Raw genomic sequence first — 17,087 nt, 5'->3', positions numbered from 1 at the left:
ATCTCCTCCCCAACATGCCAGTTCCTTAAACCCGCACCCGTATTTTATAGCTTGCACATTGATGTTTCATTCATCTTCATCCTGGCCCTTCATGTGCTGGGGAGTTTTGCTGGAAATTGTAGTTTGGACACGAACACAAACCAGGTGCTCACCAGCCTCTCTAGCTCACCGCAGCGGTGGCTGTAGGGACAAGCAATAAAGTAGCTTCTGTGGTCCCTAATGGCATCAAATTATCTCTCCCGTTCTCTTTGCACATCTGAGCTGCTCGATGAAAGTCACCCAGTCACTTTTCCCCAGCAGTCCCCTGGAAGAGCAGCCGGCGCAGAGGGATCCAGGCCCCACTCTACCTCTGTAATCTCTGTCTCGTCTATGTATGTCTATGTATGTCTATGTATGTCTATGTCTATGTCTATGTCTATGTCTATGTCTATGTCTGTGTCTGTGTCTGTGTCTTTGTCTACCTACCTCTATCATCTCCATCTCTGTCCCAGTCCCCGCTCCCGCCCCGCGCCGGCCGCACCATAGAGTCGGAGCCTCCGGGGGGGAGCGAGCGGCGGCGGAACCATCGAGCTGCGGCCGCCGCTTCCGGCGCGCGGCTCCGCGCCGCCACTCGGTGCCGGCGGCAAGATGGCGGCGGGGCCGCGGCGGCGGGCGCGGGGCTGAGCGAGGCCGCTGCAGCCGGAGGGGCCGGGCCCGGCCGGCCGAGGGGTGAGAGGGGCGCGGCGGGGCTGGGCGGAGAGCAGAGGAGAGGCGAGGAGAAGGCGGCAGCTCTCGCTGCCTCGTTTTCTTCCTCCTTCCATCGGGCGGGAGTAGGAGGGAGGGCTTTCTGCCCCGTTCCCCCGTGGCCGAAAGAATAATGAATTTAGTGCTTGATTTATTGTATTTTCTTTTCACCTTTGGCCGTTAACTTGGTGCACATTGTTGAAACTCTTTAGTCTGGGAGATGTGAAATCGAGGTTTCAGAAGTTTGCTCCCTTTCCCTTTAGCCTTTAAATATTAGAAATACGAGTTGTAAATGTAACTCCTACCTCCGTTTGGTGAGCTTCCCACCTAAAGAAGCGATAATGTCTTGCAAAATAAAAAAAAAAACCAAACCCACCCCAGTGTTTTGGCTGGGAGGTAGGTTTGGAGGGGGAGGTAGAGAAGGAACATCCCTGTAGTTTGGACACTTGTACCGTCATCTGTAAGCTAAAGAAGTGTCTAAAGACAGTAAATAATTTATTGCGAAATAATCCTGCACTTGCTGGTACAGTGGGTACCGGGGAGAGACATCAGGAGCAGTTAGAAGCCTGAGGAAGGGAGGAGATTTGTGGGGAAACATTTGAAACAGAGGAAGGTGAAAACTGGAGAGCACTTAGGAGAGTGAATGAGAGGCTGAACTCTGATATGCTCTTAGAAAAACAGATCATGTGTTTCTCCCTGCCCTGCACCCCTCAGTAGTGTAAGCACAAAGCTTCTTGGTTTGAGTTGTGGCATGAATAATAGCAAACTCGTCAATTAGTTTAAAATTATAACCTACTAAAGCAGTAGTAAGTAGGTACTTAGTTAAATAGTAGTACTTCATTGGAGTAGGGCAGTTTTGATATGGATGCTGAGCTCATAGTCAGGTTTGTGGACCTTAAAGGTATTTGAGCATTTTGAGGAGAAACAAGCATCCTCAAGCTACCAATGTGTAGGACCTGAAACCATCTCATCTTTTCCAGGTCTCTCCCTCTTTTCTGAGTTTTGTTTGTTGAGGCAGAAGAAAAAAATATCAAAATGGGGCGGAGATCTACATCATCCACCAAGAGTGGGAAGTTTATGAATCCCACGGACCAGGCCCGTAAGTATCCATAAAAATTAAGCAAGTGGGAATGGGGAGTGCCTGGAGGAGCAGATAAAAACTTTCTCTGAGGATAGAATCCTCACTTGTGGATCAGAACTGAGTTTCTCTAACTTGGAAAAAATTATCTCAGTTTTGTCTGGGAGGGCTGCTTGCTTTCATGCTCTTGCTTCTCTTAGGTATTTACCTCTTGGTTTTGCACTGGTTATCAGTGTTGGAAGGCCTTTGTACTTAGCTGCTGGATAAACTGCAGGCTGCTTCCTGGGACAGAGTTAATCTGTCCTAGGCAGGAATTTGAGGAACATGTCATGTTTTGCAGATGTTCTGGTTAGATGGGGGAGTTGTCTTACTGTTTTTTTCTACTTTTGGTAACATGGCAGGTGCTACCAATGCTCAGCAAATAAAGAAAATCCAGACTCCCACAGTGGATATGCTTTATTTCAGAGGCATTCTCAAAGCCAACATATTTTTAAAGTATGTTGCCTGATGACTCTATTTCAGCTTCTGTGCAGCAATCTTGTTATGATTGCACCTATCACTATGGCATTGGTTGCCTACTGTTCTTTTTTTGTATGAAAAATGTCTCCTGCTTCTGGAGACATGAAGACTGCAGTCTCTTTTTTTCTCTGTATAAAAGACAAGAAATAGAAATGTTTCATGCTGTATTTCTCTTTCACTGGGAAGCTGGGTTACAGTAAGTCTGTAAAATGAGTGAGCTGTTGAGAAACAGCCCTAGCCTTGATGAAGGAAAGATTCTTTGTTAATTTGATTTTGGTTTTCGAGCTGTTATTTTCTTTTTCTTTTCCTCTCTAGGGAAGGAAGCTCGGAAAAGGGAACTAAAGAAGGTAAATAAGGATATTAGGGAACATTTAGTTGGCATGTCCTATACTGTGTGTCGTGTGTGATTGTAAAGGGCCATGAATATACTGGATATTTTGGTTGGTATCTTAAGACTGACTTTGGAAATACTATCCAAACACATAGCTTAAAAAAACATAGAAGGCTTGTTTGGAGTAAACATATGCCCAGTTGTTTTTTAACTTGTAATTATTTTTGAAACATTGCTGGAAGTACTTAGTAATTAAAAGACCCCAAAACAAAATGCAAAGAAACAAGCAACAAACCAAATTAAAAAAAAAATCCAAACAAATAAAGCATCCAAGACTCACACACTTCTTAGTGTGTTTTACTGTATTTTGTCAGTTGGTTATTGTGTTGATTGTGTGTGTGTTAGTTGGAGTGAAGGAATGATAGTAGCATTTGCAATTACCAAGATAGTGAAATTAAAAGTACCAGAAAATTTAACTACATTTGCTGCTGACTTGTGCCATGGTGAACATTTTCAGGGCATTCTGAGATGTGATTTTTTTCCTCCAGACTGGAAATACTGAGAAAGGGGTAACATGTTTTTTGTCTTTCTACTGTGAAACTTTTCTATCTGCTTGATCTCTAATCTTAGAACAAAAAGCAACGGATGATGGTACGAGCAGCTGTACTGAAGATGAAAGATCCAAAGCAGATTATCCGGGACATGGAAAAACTGGATGAGATGGGTGAGTGAGAGGAACCAGGTGTTGGACTTAGTCAGTGGTTTATGGAGATCACAGTGTAGTTTTAACAGCCAGCAGGGGAGACTGAAATAGAGTAGTCTTTACTCCTTTCCTGTTACAAGGGGGGATTCTGTGAATACCTGAGGATTGATTATGATTTGAGGTGTTGTGTTGCCATCAAAGAGGACTTTTTACCCAGAAGATGGTTGATAAGAGGAATGAGTAGTGTGTGTCTGTGCTGCTAACGTAGAGCTCAAGGGGGGGATTGTCATAAGGCTGAAGACTTCCTGAAAACACGGATTGGAACTTGCTTTGAAATAGCTTCATTCGTTATAGTTGTGCAACAGAGTAATTCTTAAATTTTTTTTTTTGTTTTTTTATTTTTTTTTAATTTTTTTTTTTTGTCTTGGATCAGAGTTTAATCCAGTACAGCAGCCACAACTTAATGAAAAAGTGCTGAAGGATAAACGCAAAAAGCTCCGTGAGACTTTTGAGCGTATCTTGCGGCTCTATGAGAAGGAAAATCCTGACATCTATAAAGAACTGCGCAAGTTGGAAGTGGAGTATGAGCAGAAGAGGGCACAGCTCAGCCAGTATTTTGATGCTGTCAAGGTAATGCTTACTGTGTTTCAGTCTTGCAACTGTGGTAGTGTATTCACTCATTAGGTGTGACAGTTACAGGAGAGGGGAGATTTGTATGAGCTCAGCATCATGTGGCCCATATGAAATACTAATTTGCATAGTACCTCAAATCAGAGCGTTTCAGCGAGGACAATGTGGTGGTTGTCAGGTCACTGTCTCTGATACACTGATCTCATTCAACATGAAAGGAGGAAAGGGAAATTTGTGTTGCAAATCAACAGTATCAGCCTTTTGTTTTCTGTATTAAAGAAAGAGCGAGCCTGTGAGTGTGCAATTGATATTTCTTGAATTTCTGCTAAATCTCTTGCTGGAAATAATGAGAATCCTTTGGCATTCCTTTAAAAATCTTTCTCTAATATTTCTCCCTACCGTACAACATAGTGTTGTGAAAATGCAAGGATCTGTAAGGCTTCTTTTTTCCCTTTCCTTCAGAACATGCAGCAGTCTGTGACTTGAATACATAAAAGCACAGGCATACTTGTCTGCAGTTTCTTCATTTCCTAGACTGAAGGTCTAAAGGAAGATGGAAGCTTGACTGAGTTTTGACTGAAATACTGAAGCTTTTCATGGGTGTGTTGCAAGTGCTTTGGTTTGCATTAAAGACTTACTAGTGACACTTTCCCAAATTTTTGTCATGGGCTGCTGCAAGATAACACACCCTAAGAACAGACACATTTGACAAGTGGTGGCAGGTTCCATACATTCTGTACTTCAAAAAGTAATGAGTTTTTGCAGTAGCTTCTCTGGGAGTAACTCATTCTCTCTCTTTTTTTTTTTTTTTTTTTTTTTTTTTCCCCCTCAGAATGCTCAGCATGTTGAAGTGGAGAGTATCCCTTTACCAGATATGCCTCATGCTCCCTCCAACATCCTCATACAGGACATTCCCCTTCCAGGGGCTCAACCACCTTCTATCCTCAAGAAGACATCAGCCTATGGGTAAGTAGAAAAAGAAACTTACAGGAAAGGAAGCACTCATATTATAACAGAGGAGGTGGGGGTAGAAGCAGAGGTAATATTGGCTTGCAGATGTCAGGAATTCTGTGCAAGTGAACTGTGCTTTCTTTTAAACAAAGCCCTTTTTAATCTTTCCTCACTATTACAGCTTTTTGTTAAAATGTCTTTGAGTGATACATTATGCCTTCTAGTTTTTGTCTTTTTCATATCAGGAAAATTTAGAGCCCTACTGTTTTGAGTATAAATGCCCCTCAAATGGCCAAATGTGTATTCTTTTGTCCTGCTGGCATATTCAGTGTATATGAATAGTTCATATAAACTCCTAGTTTGCTTGGTTTTATTTTTTTTGTTTTTCATTGTAGTGCTATTTATTTTCTGTTTCTTTCTGAATAGCCTTCTGTTTTTACCAACTCTGTGATTATTTCATTCTTCTTCTGTGGTAAGATTCAATAGTTAATTTTTTTGGTATTGTCTTCAGTTTCTTTCTGAGGAGCTTTTGTCTGATCTTCTGCAGTCATATCTTCATATGAGGTTGTAAACTTCTTTTGTCAAATATACTTTTTAAACTATACTTTTTAAATGTTCATGTTTCTTTTTAGAAATCTGCATGAACAGAGGTGAGAGGAGGCTAGATAATTTTACTAAAAGCATGTTTGTTTAATTGTGTTCCTACATTTATTATTTCCTTTCTTATTTCCAGACCTCCAGTTCGGTCCATTTCTGTGCTTCCTCCTCCTGGGCTGGGTGTTCCACGTTTGCCTCCAGGCAGGAAGCCCCCTGGACCTCCACCAGGGCCACCCCCACCTCAGGTCCTGCAGATGTATGGCCGTAAAGTGGGTTTCAACTTGGACGTGGCTCCTCGGAGGCGAGAGGAGGAGATTTCTTACAGTTCTGAAGCAGGTAAGGACTTCCCTATTCCTCTCTGGGGTTTTCCTTGACCTCTGTTATGGTGCTGCTGTGGATACAGTGTGCCTTAGACAAAGTGTTCTCTGGGCAATATGAATGTTAGCACTTCTTGAAGGACTCTTACTAAGTGATTTATCCTCTGAGGTAATTCAGATATATTCATCATACCTGCAGTTTTGCTACAAGCTGTGTTTTTAAATGTTGAAACTTTTAATTACATGGGTTTTTTGTTAGGTTTCACACATTAGATTTTTTTGGATGATCCCTTAACAGTACTGAAATATAGTTCATATTATCCCTTCAAAAAACCCAATTGCTCTCAGAGAAATCTTCTATTTAAAAAACTCATCAAATAAGCACCCCCCAAGCCAAAACAACAATAAAACTCACAACCAGCCCTGAATGTGCATATGCTAGGAGAACATAAGTCCTCTTTTTCATACAGTTGCTATATCATCCCTAGAAACTTGTGACTAGATGGATTAGCTTTATTTCATGTTAGAAGGCATCAAAATACTTCAGTGGTGGGCAATTACTGAATAGAAATTAATGAATGAGTTTCAGTAGCAGTTGCCTTCACTTTTTTTGCTGTGCAAATTAATCAGCAGGTTAATATGAAATCTTACAGATTTTCCAAAGTATCCTTTAAGAATATAAGCTATAAAGTAAAGGGATGACAGTTTATCCATGCTGTTGCTAAGGGGAATGTTGTGACTGTAAACATACACTGGTGTGAAAGAATATTTTGTATTTGGAGTTCATGCATTTCCTAATACTTTGCTTTCTGCAGGACAGCGAGGCCATGATGATGACATGTCCAGCACTAGTGAAGATGAAGGTTATCCTGAGGATATGGATCAAGATAAGCATGATGAGAGCAGTGATGACAGTGACAGTGATAGGTCAGATGCAGACAGTGAAGGAGAGGACTTCCTGCATCGTGATAATGACAAGGAGAGGGAAGGTGGAGAAGAAAAGAAATCAGGTATGAAGGGGAAATGGGAGACTGAGGGTTGATTTTTCAAAAGAAAAACAGTACTTGATGGCCTTGAGGGTGTGTATGTAATTTATTTAGTCAACTATGTTCTAACTCACCTTATTTCCAGCTAAAGGATTTTTATTAATAAATGAGTCAGAAGGAGGCTATCTAGAAGTGAAGCAACTTTCAGATTAACCTTTTTTTTTCTTAAAAGTTGTGTTAGCTTATAGCTCACAAGCATTTTTCAACTGAATAATTTAATTGGTAAGATACCCTACAAAATGAAGCCTCAGTCTGAAATATGCTTGCTTGCTTGGGGGAGACCAATTGATATAGAATACTAGGTTAGCAAAACTTCAAACAATCAGAAACACTGGGTTTGAAATGCAGGTGTCTGCTAAGGAAGGCAGGAGCCTCTCTTGAAATGGACAATGTAAACCCCCTCCCTCGAAATTATTATAATTTTGAAATTAAGGAGATACAGGAATAGAAATAACAGTTCTTTACTAAGAAAATTAAAAATACGGTAATACAAAACAACAAAAACACTGACAGTCAGAATACAACCTGACACTCTGTCAATCAGGGTGATGATAGCAGTCTGATTAAATGATGGCTACAGTCCTCCTGCAGTGTCAGATGTGGTTCATCTGAAGCAATGGTCCTGTAGAAGGGTGCAGTTTTCCTCCAAAGGTCCAGTGATGATGTGGAAAAGTCTGGTTTTCCTCTGGAATCCAGTGGAAAAAGGCTGCTCTGATGTTTTAAATTTCAGTCTTCATCCAGGTGGGAAATACTTGGCGCCTCCACTTGGGTGGGAGCATCTCACAATGGGACATGTAATTTTATCAGTCATACAGTGGGACTTAATGGGTCGTTAACAGAAGATACCGCCCTAGAGGATGGATGGGTTGTGGAAAAGATAAAGATGATTGCATCACCTCGTTTTAAAGATGCCCCATTAGTAGAGAATATTTCCCACAGAGATAAGGATCACTGTCCCACCTGGTTTCAACAGATGGTGATAGAATACATACTTATGGTTACATGCTGCATTGCAACCCAAGACAAACACCAATGTTAACTCTTATCTAAGGAGTATCATTATGTTTAACTGATACACTATCCATACCAGGTATCAACGTAACTATCTGATTTTTCTTATTTTCTTCCCACCTCCTGCCGCCCTTATCCACACCCTGCTTTCCCCAGGTCACAGTGTCCGCTTTGCAGACATGCCTGGGAAGTCACGAAAGAAGAAAAAGAACATGAAGGAGCTGACTCCACTCCAGGCCATGATGTTACGAATGGCAGGTGAGTAAGGAGGATATAGTATGTGGTGATATGCCATTAGGCTTCCAGTTATGGTCTTTGTGGGCAGTTTACTTTACTTTGCACAGTTTTTATTTTATAGAGTAAGTATTTTACTGTCATAATGTAAGCTCTGCTGAGTATCAGCTCTCATTAGATATTTGAGTTATAGTTTAGTTTTTGCTGTTTTTTTTCTTTTGTTTGGGTTTTTGTTTTTTTGGTAGGTTTTTTTATATTTATTTTTGTTTAAGTAATGCATGTTTTGCATAGCAGAGTTGAAGTTAAGAGTAGCAATATACTGTTTTTTTCCTTCTAAGCCTTTTCTTGTTTAATTTTTAAACAGTTGTTCAAATGAAATACGGCTCTCTTGGTGAAAGAGAAAGAGTAACATTGTCTGTGTGCTGAGTATGTGACCTGTAAGGATTTGTACTCCCTAAAAATAGCCTTCTGCTGAGATAAGTTAACCAATAAAACAAACTTTGTTTTAAGAAGAAACTCCAGTATCTTTCAAAGGTGCAGGAGTTTCTTGGACATGGGGATTTTGTTTACTGTGGCATTGTGTTCCCAGCCCCCAGTTGCCTCACCTTCCCACAAACTCCCTTAAGGCAGAGATTAAATAGCAGCAGTTTGGGTTGGCAGTACAAGTTGCAGGTCCCAGAGGAACACATAGCTCTTGTTGTCAGAGCTCTCTCTAGAACAGCAATGATTTTTCTATTATGATTTTTATTTTATGTTTAACAGTAAAAAGTGGTCAGATTTCTTCCATTTGAAGTAAGGTTTATGTATGTCTTGCTTCTTTATATTTTATTTTGTGTACTAGGTTTTCTCTGATGTTCCCAAAGACGTTATGCATAGACAGATTTTATAAGTGTATTCCATATCCAGGTCAGGAAATTCCAGAAGAAGGGAGAGAAGTGGAGGAATATTCGGAAGAAGAGGAGGAGGAGGAAGAGGACTCAGAATCTGAAGAGACATCACAGCAACAGCAGCAGCAGCAACAACTCAGTGAGGAAGCACTTACAGAGACTGGGTCATCGACTGCGACTTCCCAGGCACAGCAGCAGCAGCAGAGTGCACAGGCTGTGCCTCCAACTCAGATCCAGGCACCTCCCATGCCTGGGCCTCCTCCGCTGGGACCACCCCCAGCCCCTCCACTGAGGCCCCCAGGCCCACCCACTGGCCTTCCTCCTGGCCCTCCACCAGGTGAGCACTTGATTTGCTCTGCTTGGAGGGATGCAGGCTCTCAGGCAGTGGTATCAGTTCAGGGGTTTGGAGGCTGCAGAATGTGTTGCAGGTGGAGTATGTGTACCCAGTTACTGAGACCTGGCTGTCATCAGTCTACATCATCCTTGCTGTACTTTGCTTTTGAGGCATCAGGCTCCTGTAGCTGTAGCCTTCCTGATGGTTGTCTTTGTTAGAGCCAACACTGGCAGACAGCAGCACAGCCAGTGGATGAAGTGGAGTAAAAGAGCAAAGGTACTTATTGTAGGCCAGAGAAAGGTTTTTAGCTGTTTAAGTTCTGACAAACTCAGTTCAGAAGCTGTTACCAGTTACTACTTAATTATATGAGGAGGAGCCCTTTTTCCATGATACTTGACTTTCATAAAGATGCTTTAACTGTGTACATTTGTCTGCTTGAGATTTTAAGAAATTCTGTTTAATCTGGCAGCTGGGTAATACAGCTTTCATTCATATGTTGAAGATCTTTATTCTTAGCTAATGAGATTGTTGCTGGGATACATTTTTAACTGTGGATTCAATTTCTCTTTTGTTACGTGAATGCTTTCAGGAGCTCCTCCGTTCCTGAGACCTCCCGGGTTACCAGGGTTGCGTGGGCCTTTGCCTCGACTGCTGCCACCAGGTCCTCCCCCGGGGCGACCCCCTGGTCCTCCCCCAGGCCCCCCACCAGGTCTGCCCCCAGGTCCTCCTCCACGTGGTCCTCCTCCTCGTCTGCCCCCTCCTGCCCCACCAGGTAAGGGCTTCTGTTTGTTTCAGTGCCAAGTCTCTTCTTGCTTTCTTTTTGCAGCCTTGGCTGTGTGATCCAGCCGGTGAGGTATAATTGGCTGCCAGTTTGCCTTTGTTCCTGTCTGTGCCTGCGTTGTGCTATGTGCTGTTACATTAGTCTGTGCAAGTAACAAGTAAGTGCTGTGCATAGTTTGGTAGCAAGAAATCTGCCCTCAAAAAGGGAATTTCAGAGTTTAAACTTTTGCTCTGCTGGACTCTTTCTGAACAGCCTCTGGATGCTGCAATGGTGCTCCACTAAATGAGTTGGAGATCTGAATATTTTTTTTTTGTGCCTGTGTCAGACATTGCTGATTACTCTGAAATTCCAGTGGGATGGATTGTCAAGAAACTTTGTTCCCAGATGATAACTTTAAATTTAAAGGGAGCAATAAACAAGCTCCTGTGGCTTCCAGAGTCTGAAGAGCAGCATTTTCAACCCAGCATTTAGTGCAGATTTGAAAACTTTTTTTTTTATTATTTTAAAGCCGGTGCTGCTGCATCTTGTTGGGGATTGTTCTGTTTTGCTTTTTGTTCTTGCCATGCTGAGCCTGTGCACTTTTTTGCTGAAATATTTTGAAATTCCCAGATGTGGAGACAGCTCATGCTTTCTGTTCTTCTTGCAGGTATCCCTCCTCCACGGCCAGGCATGTTACGGCCTCCTCTGGTGCCTCCCTTGGGCCCTGCCCCACCTGGGCTCTTCCCACCAGCTCCCATTCCAAATCCCGGGGTGCTGAGTGCCCCCCCCAGCCTGATCCAGCGGCCCAAGGCGGATGACACCAGCGCAGCCACCATCGAGAAGAAAGCCACGGCCACCATCAGCGCCAAGCCGCAGATCACCAACCCCAAGGCGGAGATCACGCGCTTCGTGCCCACCGCCCTGCGCGTGCGCCGCGAGAACAAGGGCGCCTCCGCCGCCTCCCAGAGAAAGCAGGATGATGAGCCTGCCCTCCCCTTAACCAAAGCTGCCCCTAAGGCCGGGTCCTCTGCCCCTATCTCTGTACAGACAAAGGATGATGTGTATGAAGCCTTCATGAAAGAAATGGAAGGTCTCCTGTGACCTGTCGTAGTCCTAGTCAGCTTTCCTGCCCCTCTGAACACGGATAAGATCGCTGTGGGGGGAGAAGAAGGGAAAGTCCTCCTGCAAGCAACAAAAGGGCATGACTGGAAATAGTTCCCTACCCGCAGGTTAACTTGCCAGTGTGCTGTGAATAGAGACCACTGCAGCTGAGGTGTGCCTGGGGACCTCCTTTCAGAGCCACCATGGAGAAAGGAAATTGCAGTAAGGAAGGTGATGCTGCTCCCCTCGAGTCCTCCCCCTTCCTTGGAGGGAGATGATGATGCTCTGGAGACAGGGGTGACTATTCCCTGCCTGAATCCTTACACACCCTGAGTGCTCTGGCGAGGGTAGTGGAACAGGTTTTTAAGCAGCCAGAAAAGTGTTAGCAGCATTTCATACACAAATGGTTGTCCAGTTTTTATTTTCTGTACTGTTTTTTTTTTTTTTTTTCCTGTAAATATTTTATAATCATGTTTTTTAGTTGCAGTGAGGTTGATCAATCATCTTTTTTCCAGGGTAGTCAGGGAGGTAATTTGTTGCATATACTGTACACTGGAATTTTGCACCCTATCCCCTTTATGGTCATCTTGATGGATTTTTGTTGGCTGGGGAAACTTCATTTTGTCTTGTGAAAGACAATAAATGTTCAGTGTATCAAAATACCGCTTTCCCTGTGGTTTGTGTAAAATGAGCAGGCAGGTGGTGAGGGGGAGGGTTCTTTGCTCACCTTGCAAGACGATAGATGCATTCAGAACCTCAGAAAGGAAGAGCAATAATCACATTGTAAATAACATACACTTACTTTTTCCCAGTGAACTTCTGCTATATTGTTTTAAGTTCCTAAACATCCTTTTTAACTTTTATTGGTAGCTAATAAAAACTTAAGTCATGAAATACTACTAATAATTACAAAATAATTTATTTTATATACTCTGATTGGAACGTTTGCTTCATACCAAGCCTCAGATAACTACTGGGTGCATCTAATGTTAAAAGATTGACTGACAGATAACTGTGCTTGTGGCTAATAATATTAAGATGCTAGACTAGCAGATACCTCAAACAAGACATTTAGTTGACTCTAAGTTTCAGGCACAGCTGAATGCACTGTGTTTTGAGGTTAAATCTGCTTTAAGGATACAAAGTTATTTGCTAAGGGAATTTACACTTGAAAACTTTGAATCTGTTTTCACAAATTCTGTACTCAATCAAAAGATTTGCACAGCAGTTCTCTATGCAGTAAAATTTATATAAACCCACCCAACTAATGCATATTGTGTGATGTAATTTTACACAATTCTTGAAACACTAAAGTTTTTTCTTTATTAAGCACCTTCTGTCGTAGAAATTGCCTGACAGCATCAGTTATGTTTACAAAAGTTGAGAAGATTCAGCCTAGAGACAGCTGATTTAGCTTGAAAATACCCATATGAGTTGGACTAGAGCAGTACTGAAGTAGTATGTCTCTAGAATCAGAGAAACGTATTACGTGCTGCTGCCTAGTTTCTACACATACCAGTAGTGCTGGGGTGTACATGCTCCTACTGAAAGCCAAGTATTCTCTTTCATCATGACAATAACTCATTTAAAGTATGCCTGTAGTGGCATTTCTGAGGTTTAAAATACAGGATTATGTGAACCGGCAGGGATGGCATTTAGCGGGGTTCTCCGCGTTCCGGGGCGTTCCCCGGCGCTGTCCCTGCTGGCGGAGCGGGGCCGGGCTCGGCGGGGGCGGCTCGGCGCGAGCGGCCGCCGGCGGCTCCCATTGGTCCAATTTGGATCCGCGGCGCCATTGGTCGGAGCGAGCCCGAGCGCGCCGCAGCCAATCAGGGCGGCGGCGGGGCGCGCGCAGGAGCTATAAAAGCGGCCGCGCGCGGGGCGCAGCAGCACGTGACCGCGTCAGCGTGGGCGGCGGCGGAGCGGCGGCGAGCGAGGGAAGATGTCCGGGCGCGGGAAGCAGGGCGGGAAGGCGCGCGCCAAGGCCAAGTCGCGCTCGTCGCGGGCCGGGCTGCAGTTCCCCGTGGGCCGCGTGCACCGGCTGCTGCGCAAGGGCAACTACGCGGAGCGCGTGGGCGCCGGCGCCCCGGTGTACCTGGCGGCCGTGCTGGAGTACCTGACGGCCGAGATCCTGGAGCTGGCGGGCAACGCGGCCCGCGACAACAAGAAGACGCGCATCATCCCCCGCCACCTGCAGCTCGCCATCCGCAACGACGAGGAGCTCAACAAGCTGCTGGGCAAGGTGACGATCGCGCAGGGCGGCGTGCTGCCCAACATCCAGGCCGTGCTGCTGCCCAAGAAGACCGACAGCCACAAGGCGAAAAGCAAGTGAAACATCGGCGGAGCGTTCCCACCTCAAAAGTAACCCAAAGGCTCTTTTCAGAGCCACCCACTTCCTCATAAAAGGAGCTGTATATCCTAGTGAATAAACTTTAAAATCTCAAGTCTGCTCAAAACCAGAGGAAAAACTGAAGCGAACACCCCCCTCAAACACCCCAAATCTTTGTTACGTTAGCTTTTAAAAAATCCAGAAACACCACCCCAAAAACTTTGTATTTTCGCTCTTAAATTAGGATTAAAATTTTGAAAAAGCTGCTGTATAGTAAAATGTGGTTGATATATGCCCGATAAATTTAACGCTACTTACTTAGTGAGAAATAAGTAACTTCTCGCGGGTAGGGGTGAGAAAGATACAAAGTTTGTTAAAATAGTAGCAAAGAACCCAAAGCCCTACCGTTCCTATCCTTTTCCAGCTCGGCCCTCTGTAAAGTCCGGGTAATTCACTGATGTCTTTAAAAACAGCCCTTCACTCTCTAAACAGCTGTACGACCTAGATATTGGAAGATTTTTTGTGGATGTTGTTGTTTGGCTGGTTGGTTTTGTTGTTGTTTTGTATTAAAAGGCATTCTCAGTTATTAATCTTTACTTATTAAAAATCATAGAGCTGCTGAGCTCATTTTCTGCCTCAAATCAGAGAGTTTGAGAGTCATTGTTCATCACAATGCACAGGCAGTCTGATGTGAAAAGGATTTGGTGCCAGTTTTGATTGTCTTATACAAATTGCTAAATACAAACCTTAAGTATGTTGAAACAGAAACAAAAAATCTCTAATATTGGTCAAAACCCATATTTTAGTAACTATCCATTTGGAAGCAAATTGCTTGAATCATTACATTGTCCAGAATTTTAGTATCACAAACAGTTACAATTGCAAGAGGTAAAATGGAGTTTACAGGCCTTAGTCCAAACAATGGGTTGTAGGCATTAATAAACATAACAAAAATACTTATTTTAATTTTTTGTACTCTGAAAAACAACGTGCACTTATTTTAAATTGAAGCTTGCCCTTGGAAAAATGCATCTGGAGACTGCCCCTCTCTTGCTTAGCAGCCAGCTGTTTTGGTGTAGCAGATACATTAAGACATGCAATTTTTTGTATTAATTCCAGTGTAAGGATCAGTCACTGGACAGTAAGAAAATGGAATATTTAGGAAACTGCTGTGAAAGAGGAATCCTAACTGATCGCTTGAGCAAATTTTATTATGCCCAAATAGTGGGCAAATCAGCTGCAGCAGTGTCTCCTTAGACAATGATGACTCAGATTTTCACCAATCCAGCTATATCAAAACAAAAACACTGACATATTATCAAACGATAGGGCATTGGTTATCATTAATAACAAAAACTGGCCGTGTTAAGTTTCCATGTCACCGAATTTATTAAGAAAGCAAGTATTTTAATAGCAGAGGACGAGGGAACCATGTCTGCATTGTGTACACTGAGCAGCACAGCACAAACTGCTGTGCTGTAAAAAGTCACCACCTTTGGTGGGACAAAAACCCCTTCACAAGACTTTCACCTGCTCCTCGCCTTGCTGCATAACGCACTAATTTAATTTCTATTAATTATTTTGAAAGAGGTAAAGGACTTTGGACAAAGGAGCTAATTTCTAATCCATATTCAGTGCTCAAGATGAGCCTGTGTTACTTCCTTCTCTTTGAAATCGAATTGCGACAAAAATATCGACTTAAATCCCTGGTTTTCAGTTCAGATTAACAGAAGACCCTTTAAAGAATACTAATTAATTAGTTTGGAAATCTAGTTCCCTACATCGCCGTTTTTATTTAGAAGGAAAAACAAAAGTTTCTGTCTCCCGAGGTCTGTTCAGGTCCAGGACTCAGTGTTTATCGCCTCTTTTTAAGCTCACCCGCTGCTTCTTCGAAAGGAAACTCGGCCGAGGGGAACAAGAGTCTTTCTTTTCCACGCCGCTGCCAACTGGGGGGGGGTCAGTGGCGGAAATTCTGATAAAAACAGCCCTTTTTGGCTCCTAAGAAACACAAAATGAGCGGCGAGAAGGGAGCCCTGCGCCGTGCGGCGGGGCGGGCGCTGCAGCCACCAATCACCGCGCGGCTCCGCTCTATAAATACGAGGCCGCCGACCTGCTCCAGGCCCAGTGCTGTTCCTGCTTCCCGGACGAAGCCGACACCATGTCGGAGACCGCGCCTGTTGCCGCTCCCGCCGTCTCTGCTCCCGGCGCCAAGGCCGCCGCCAAGAAGCCGAAGAAGGCGGCGAGCGGCTCCAAAGCCCGCAAGCCCGCGGGGCCCAGCGTCACCGAGCTGATCACCAAGGCCGTGTCCGCCTCCAAGGAGCGCAAGGGGCTCTCCCTCGCCGCGCTCAAGAAGGCGCTGGCCGCCGGCGGCTACGATGTGGAGAAGAATAACAGCCGCATCAAGCTGGGGCTCAAGAGCCTCGTCAGCAAGGGCACCCTGGTGCAGACCAAGGGCACCGGCGCCTCCGGCTCTTTCAAGCTGAACAAGAAGCCCGGTGAGACAAAAGAGAAGGCAACTAAGAAAAAGCCGGCTGCTAAGCCCAAGAAGCCGGCGGCCAAGAAGCCCGCCAGCGCCGCCAAGAAGCCCAAGAAGGCAGCGGCGGTGAAGAAGAGCCCCAAGAAGGCGAAGAAGCCGGCGGCAGCAGCGGCCAAGAAAGCAGCGAAGAGCCCCAAGAAAGCCGCTAAGGCAGGGCGCCCCAAAAAGGCGGCGAAGAGCCCGGCTAAGGCAAAAGCGGTGAAGCCCAAGGCAGCCAAGCCTAAAGCAGCCAAACCCAAAGCGGCCAAGGCGAAGAAGGCAGCGCCCAAGAAGAAGTAAGATGCCTGAGCGGAATTGAGAGTCTACTCATTTAAATAAACCCAAAGGCTCTTTTAAGAGCCACCCACTTACTCTCAAAAAGAGCTGAAACACTGTGGTCATACACCAGCAAACAAATCACTTGCAGATTTCGGTAGGAGTTTACACGGCGTTAATAAAGTTCAGATTTTGGGTGCGTGTGCGTTCGGTAAGGCCTGCCAGGGAGATAGGGGTTTCCTTTAATAGGAAATGTGATCCTCCGTGCAATTTGGGAGCCCCGCGATAACAGCTGCGCCCGCCCCGCCCCCGGCTCGGTGCCCGGCGCGGAGCAGGCGGAGCGGCGAGCGCCCTTCGCTCCGGGGCCGGGGGATTCGAAAGAGCCGCGTCGGGCCGGGATTGGCCTCGCACCGCCCCGCCCTCCGGGGGCTCACCCCCGCATCCTCCGGGCACCGATCGGCCCTCCCTCCGCCCTCCCTGGAGCGGGGGGCGGGCAGGGGAACGGGGCAGGGATGGGGAAACGTGCGGGCCGTGCCCGGCGGCAGCAGCTGCTGCGGAGCTCCCTCAGCGGGGCTGGAAGCGCTGCGGCCGCATTCTCCCTGGCTCTCTTAACATTGCGGTGTAAATCACTGAGCGCCCCCTTTTATCGACAAATTTTTGCGGGTTTTTTCCCCCCCCCTTTTCCTTTTAAACAAAGAACCATGTCCTGCCAGACTCTGGGACATTGCTATTTTAACCCCGAAAGCCC

The 17,087-nt window shown here is 45.0% G+C and overlaps 3 protein-coding genes across 3 annotated transcripts; all 3 read left to right on the top strand.

Annotated features, from left to right (window-relative positions):
- The first annotated feature begins 617 nt into the window (after positions 1-617).
- WBP11 (WW domain binding protein 11) lies at positions 618-11,709 on the top strand. Its single transcript, XM_056516423.1, has 12 exons — positions 618-708; positions 1,704-1,822; positions 2,636-2,667; positions 3,282-3,375; positions 3,788-3,984; positions 4,817-4,950; positions 5,669-5,868; positions 6,665-6,859; positions 8,063-8,164; positions 9,047-9,364; positions 9,951-10,133; positions 10,789-11,709. Exons 2-12 carry the CDS (start codon positions 1,759-1,761, stop codon positions 11,220-11,222), a joined length of 1,953 nt encoding a protein of 650 aa, XP_056372398.1. The 5' UTR covers positions 618-708; positions 1,704-1,758; the 3' UTR covers positions 11,223-11,709.
- A 1,404-nt stretch (positions 11,710-13,113) lies between these two features.
- LOC130267125 (histone H2A) lies at positions 13,114-14,179 on the top strand. Its single transcript, XM_056516458.1, has one exon. The coding sequence runs from the start codon at positions 13,162-13,164 to the stop codon at positions 13,549-13,551; it is 390 nt and encodes a 129-aa protein (XP_056372433.1). The 5' UTR covers positions 13,114-13,161; the 3' UTR covers positions 13,552-14,179.
- A 1,128-nt stretch (positions 14,180-15,307) lies between these two features.
- Positions 15,308-16,430, top strand: LOC130267105 (histone H1). The gene has a single exon (XM_056516439.1). It carries the CDS (start codon positions 15,707-15,709, stop codon positions 16,361-16,363), a length of 657 nt encoding a protein of 218 aa, XP_056372414.1. The 5' UTR covers positions 15,308-15,706; the 3' UTR covers positions 16,364-16,430.
- The last annotated feature ends 657 nt before the right edge of the window (positions 16,431-17,087 follow it).

Source organism: Oenanthe melanoleuca, chromosome 1A (genome assembly GCF_029582105.1).
Source record: "Oenanthe melanoleuca isolate GR-GAL-2019-014 chromosome 1A, OMel1.0, whole genome shotgun sequence".
In the NCBI taxonomy this organism is placed as follows: Eukaryota; Metazoa; Chordata; class Aves; order Passeriformes; family Muscicapidae; genus Oenanthe; species Oenanthe melanoleuca.
This window is presented reverse-complemented; position numbering and strand designations above follow the sequence as displayed.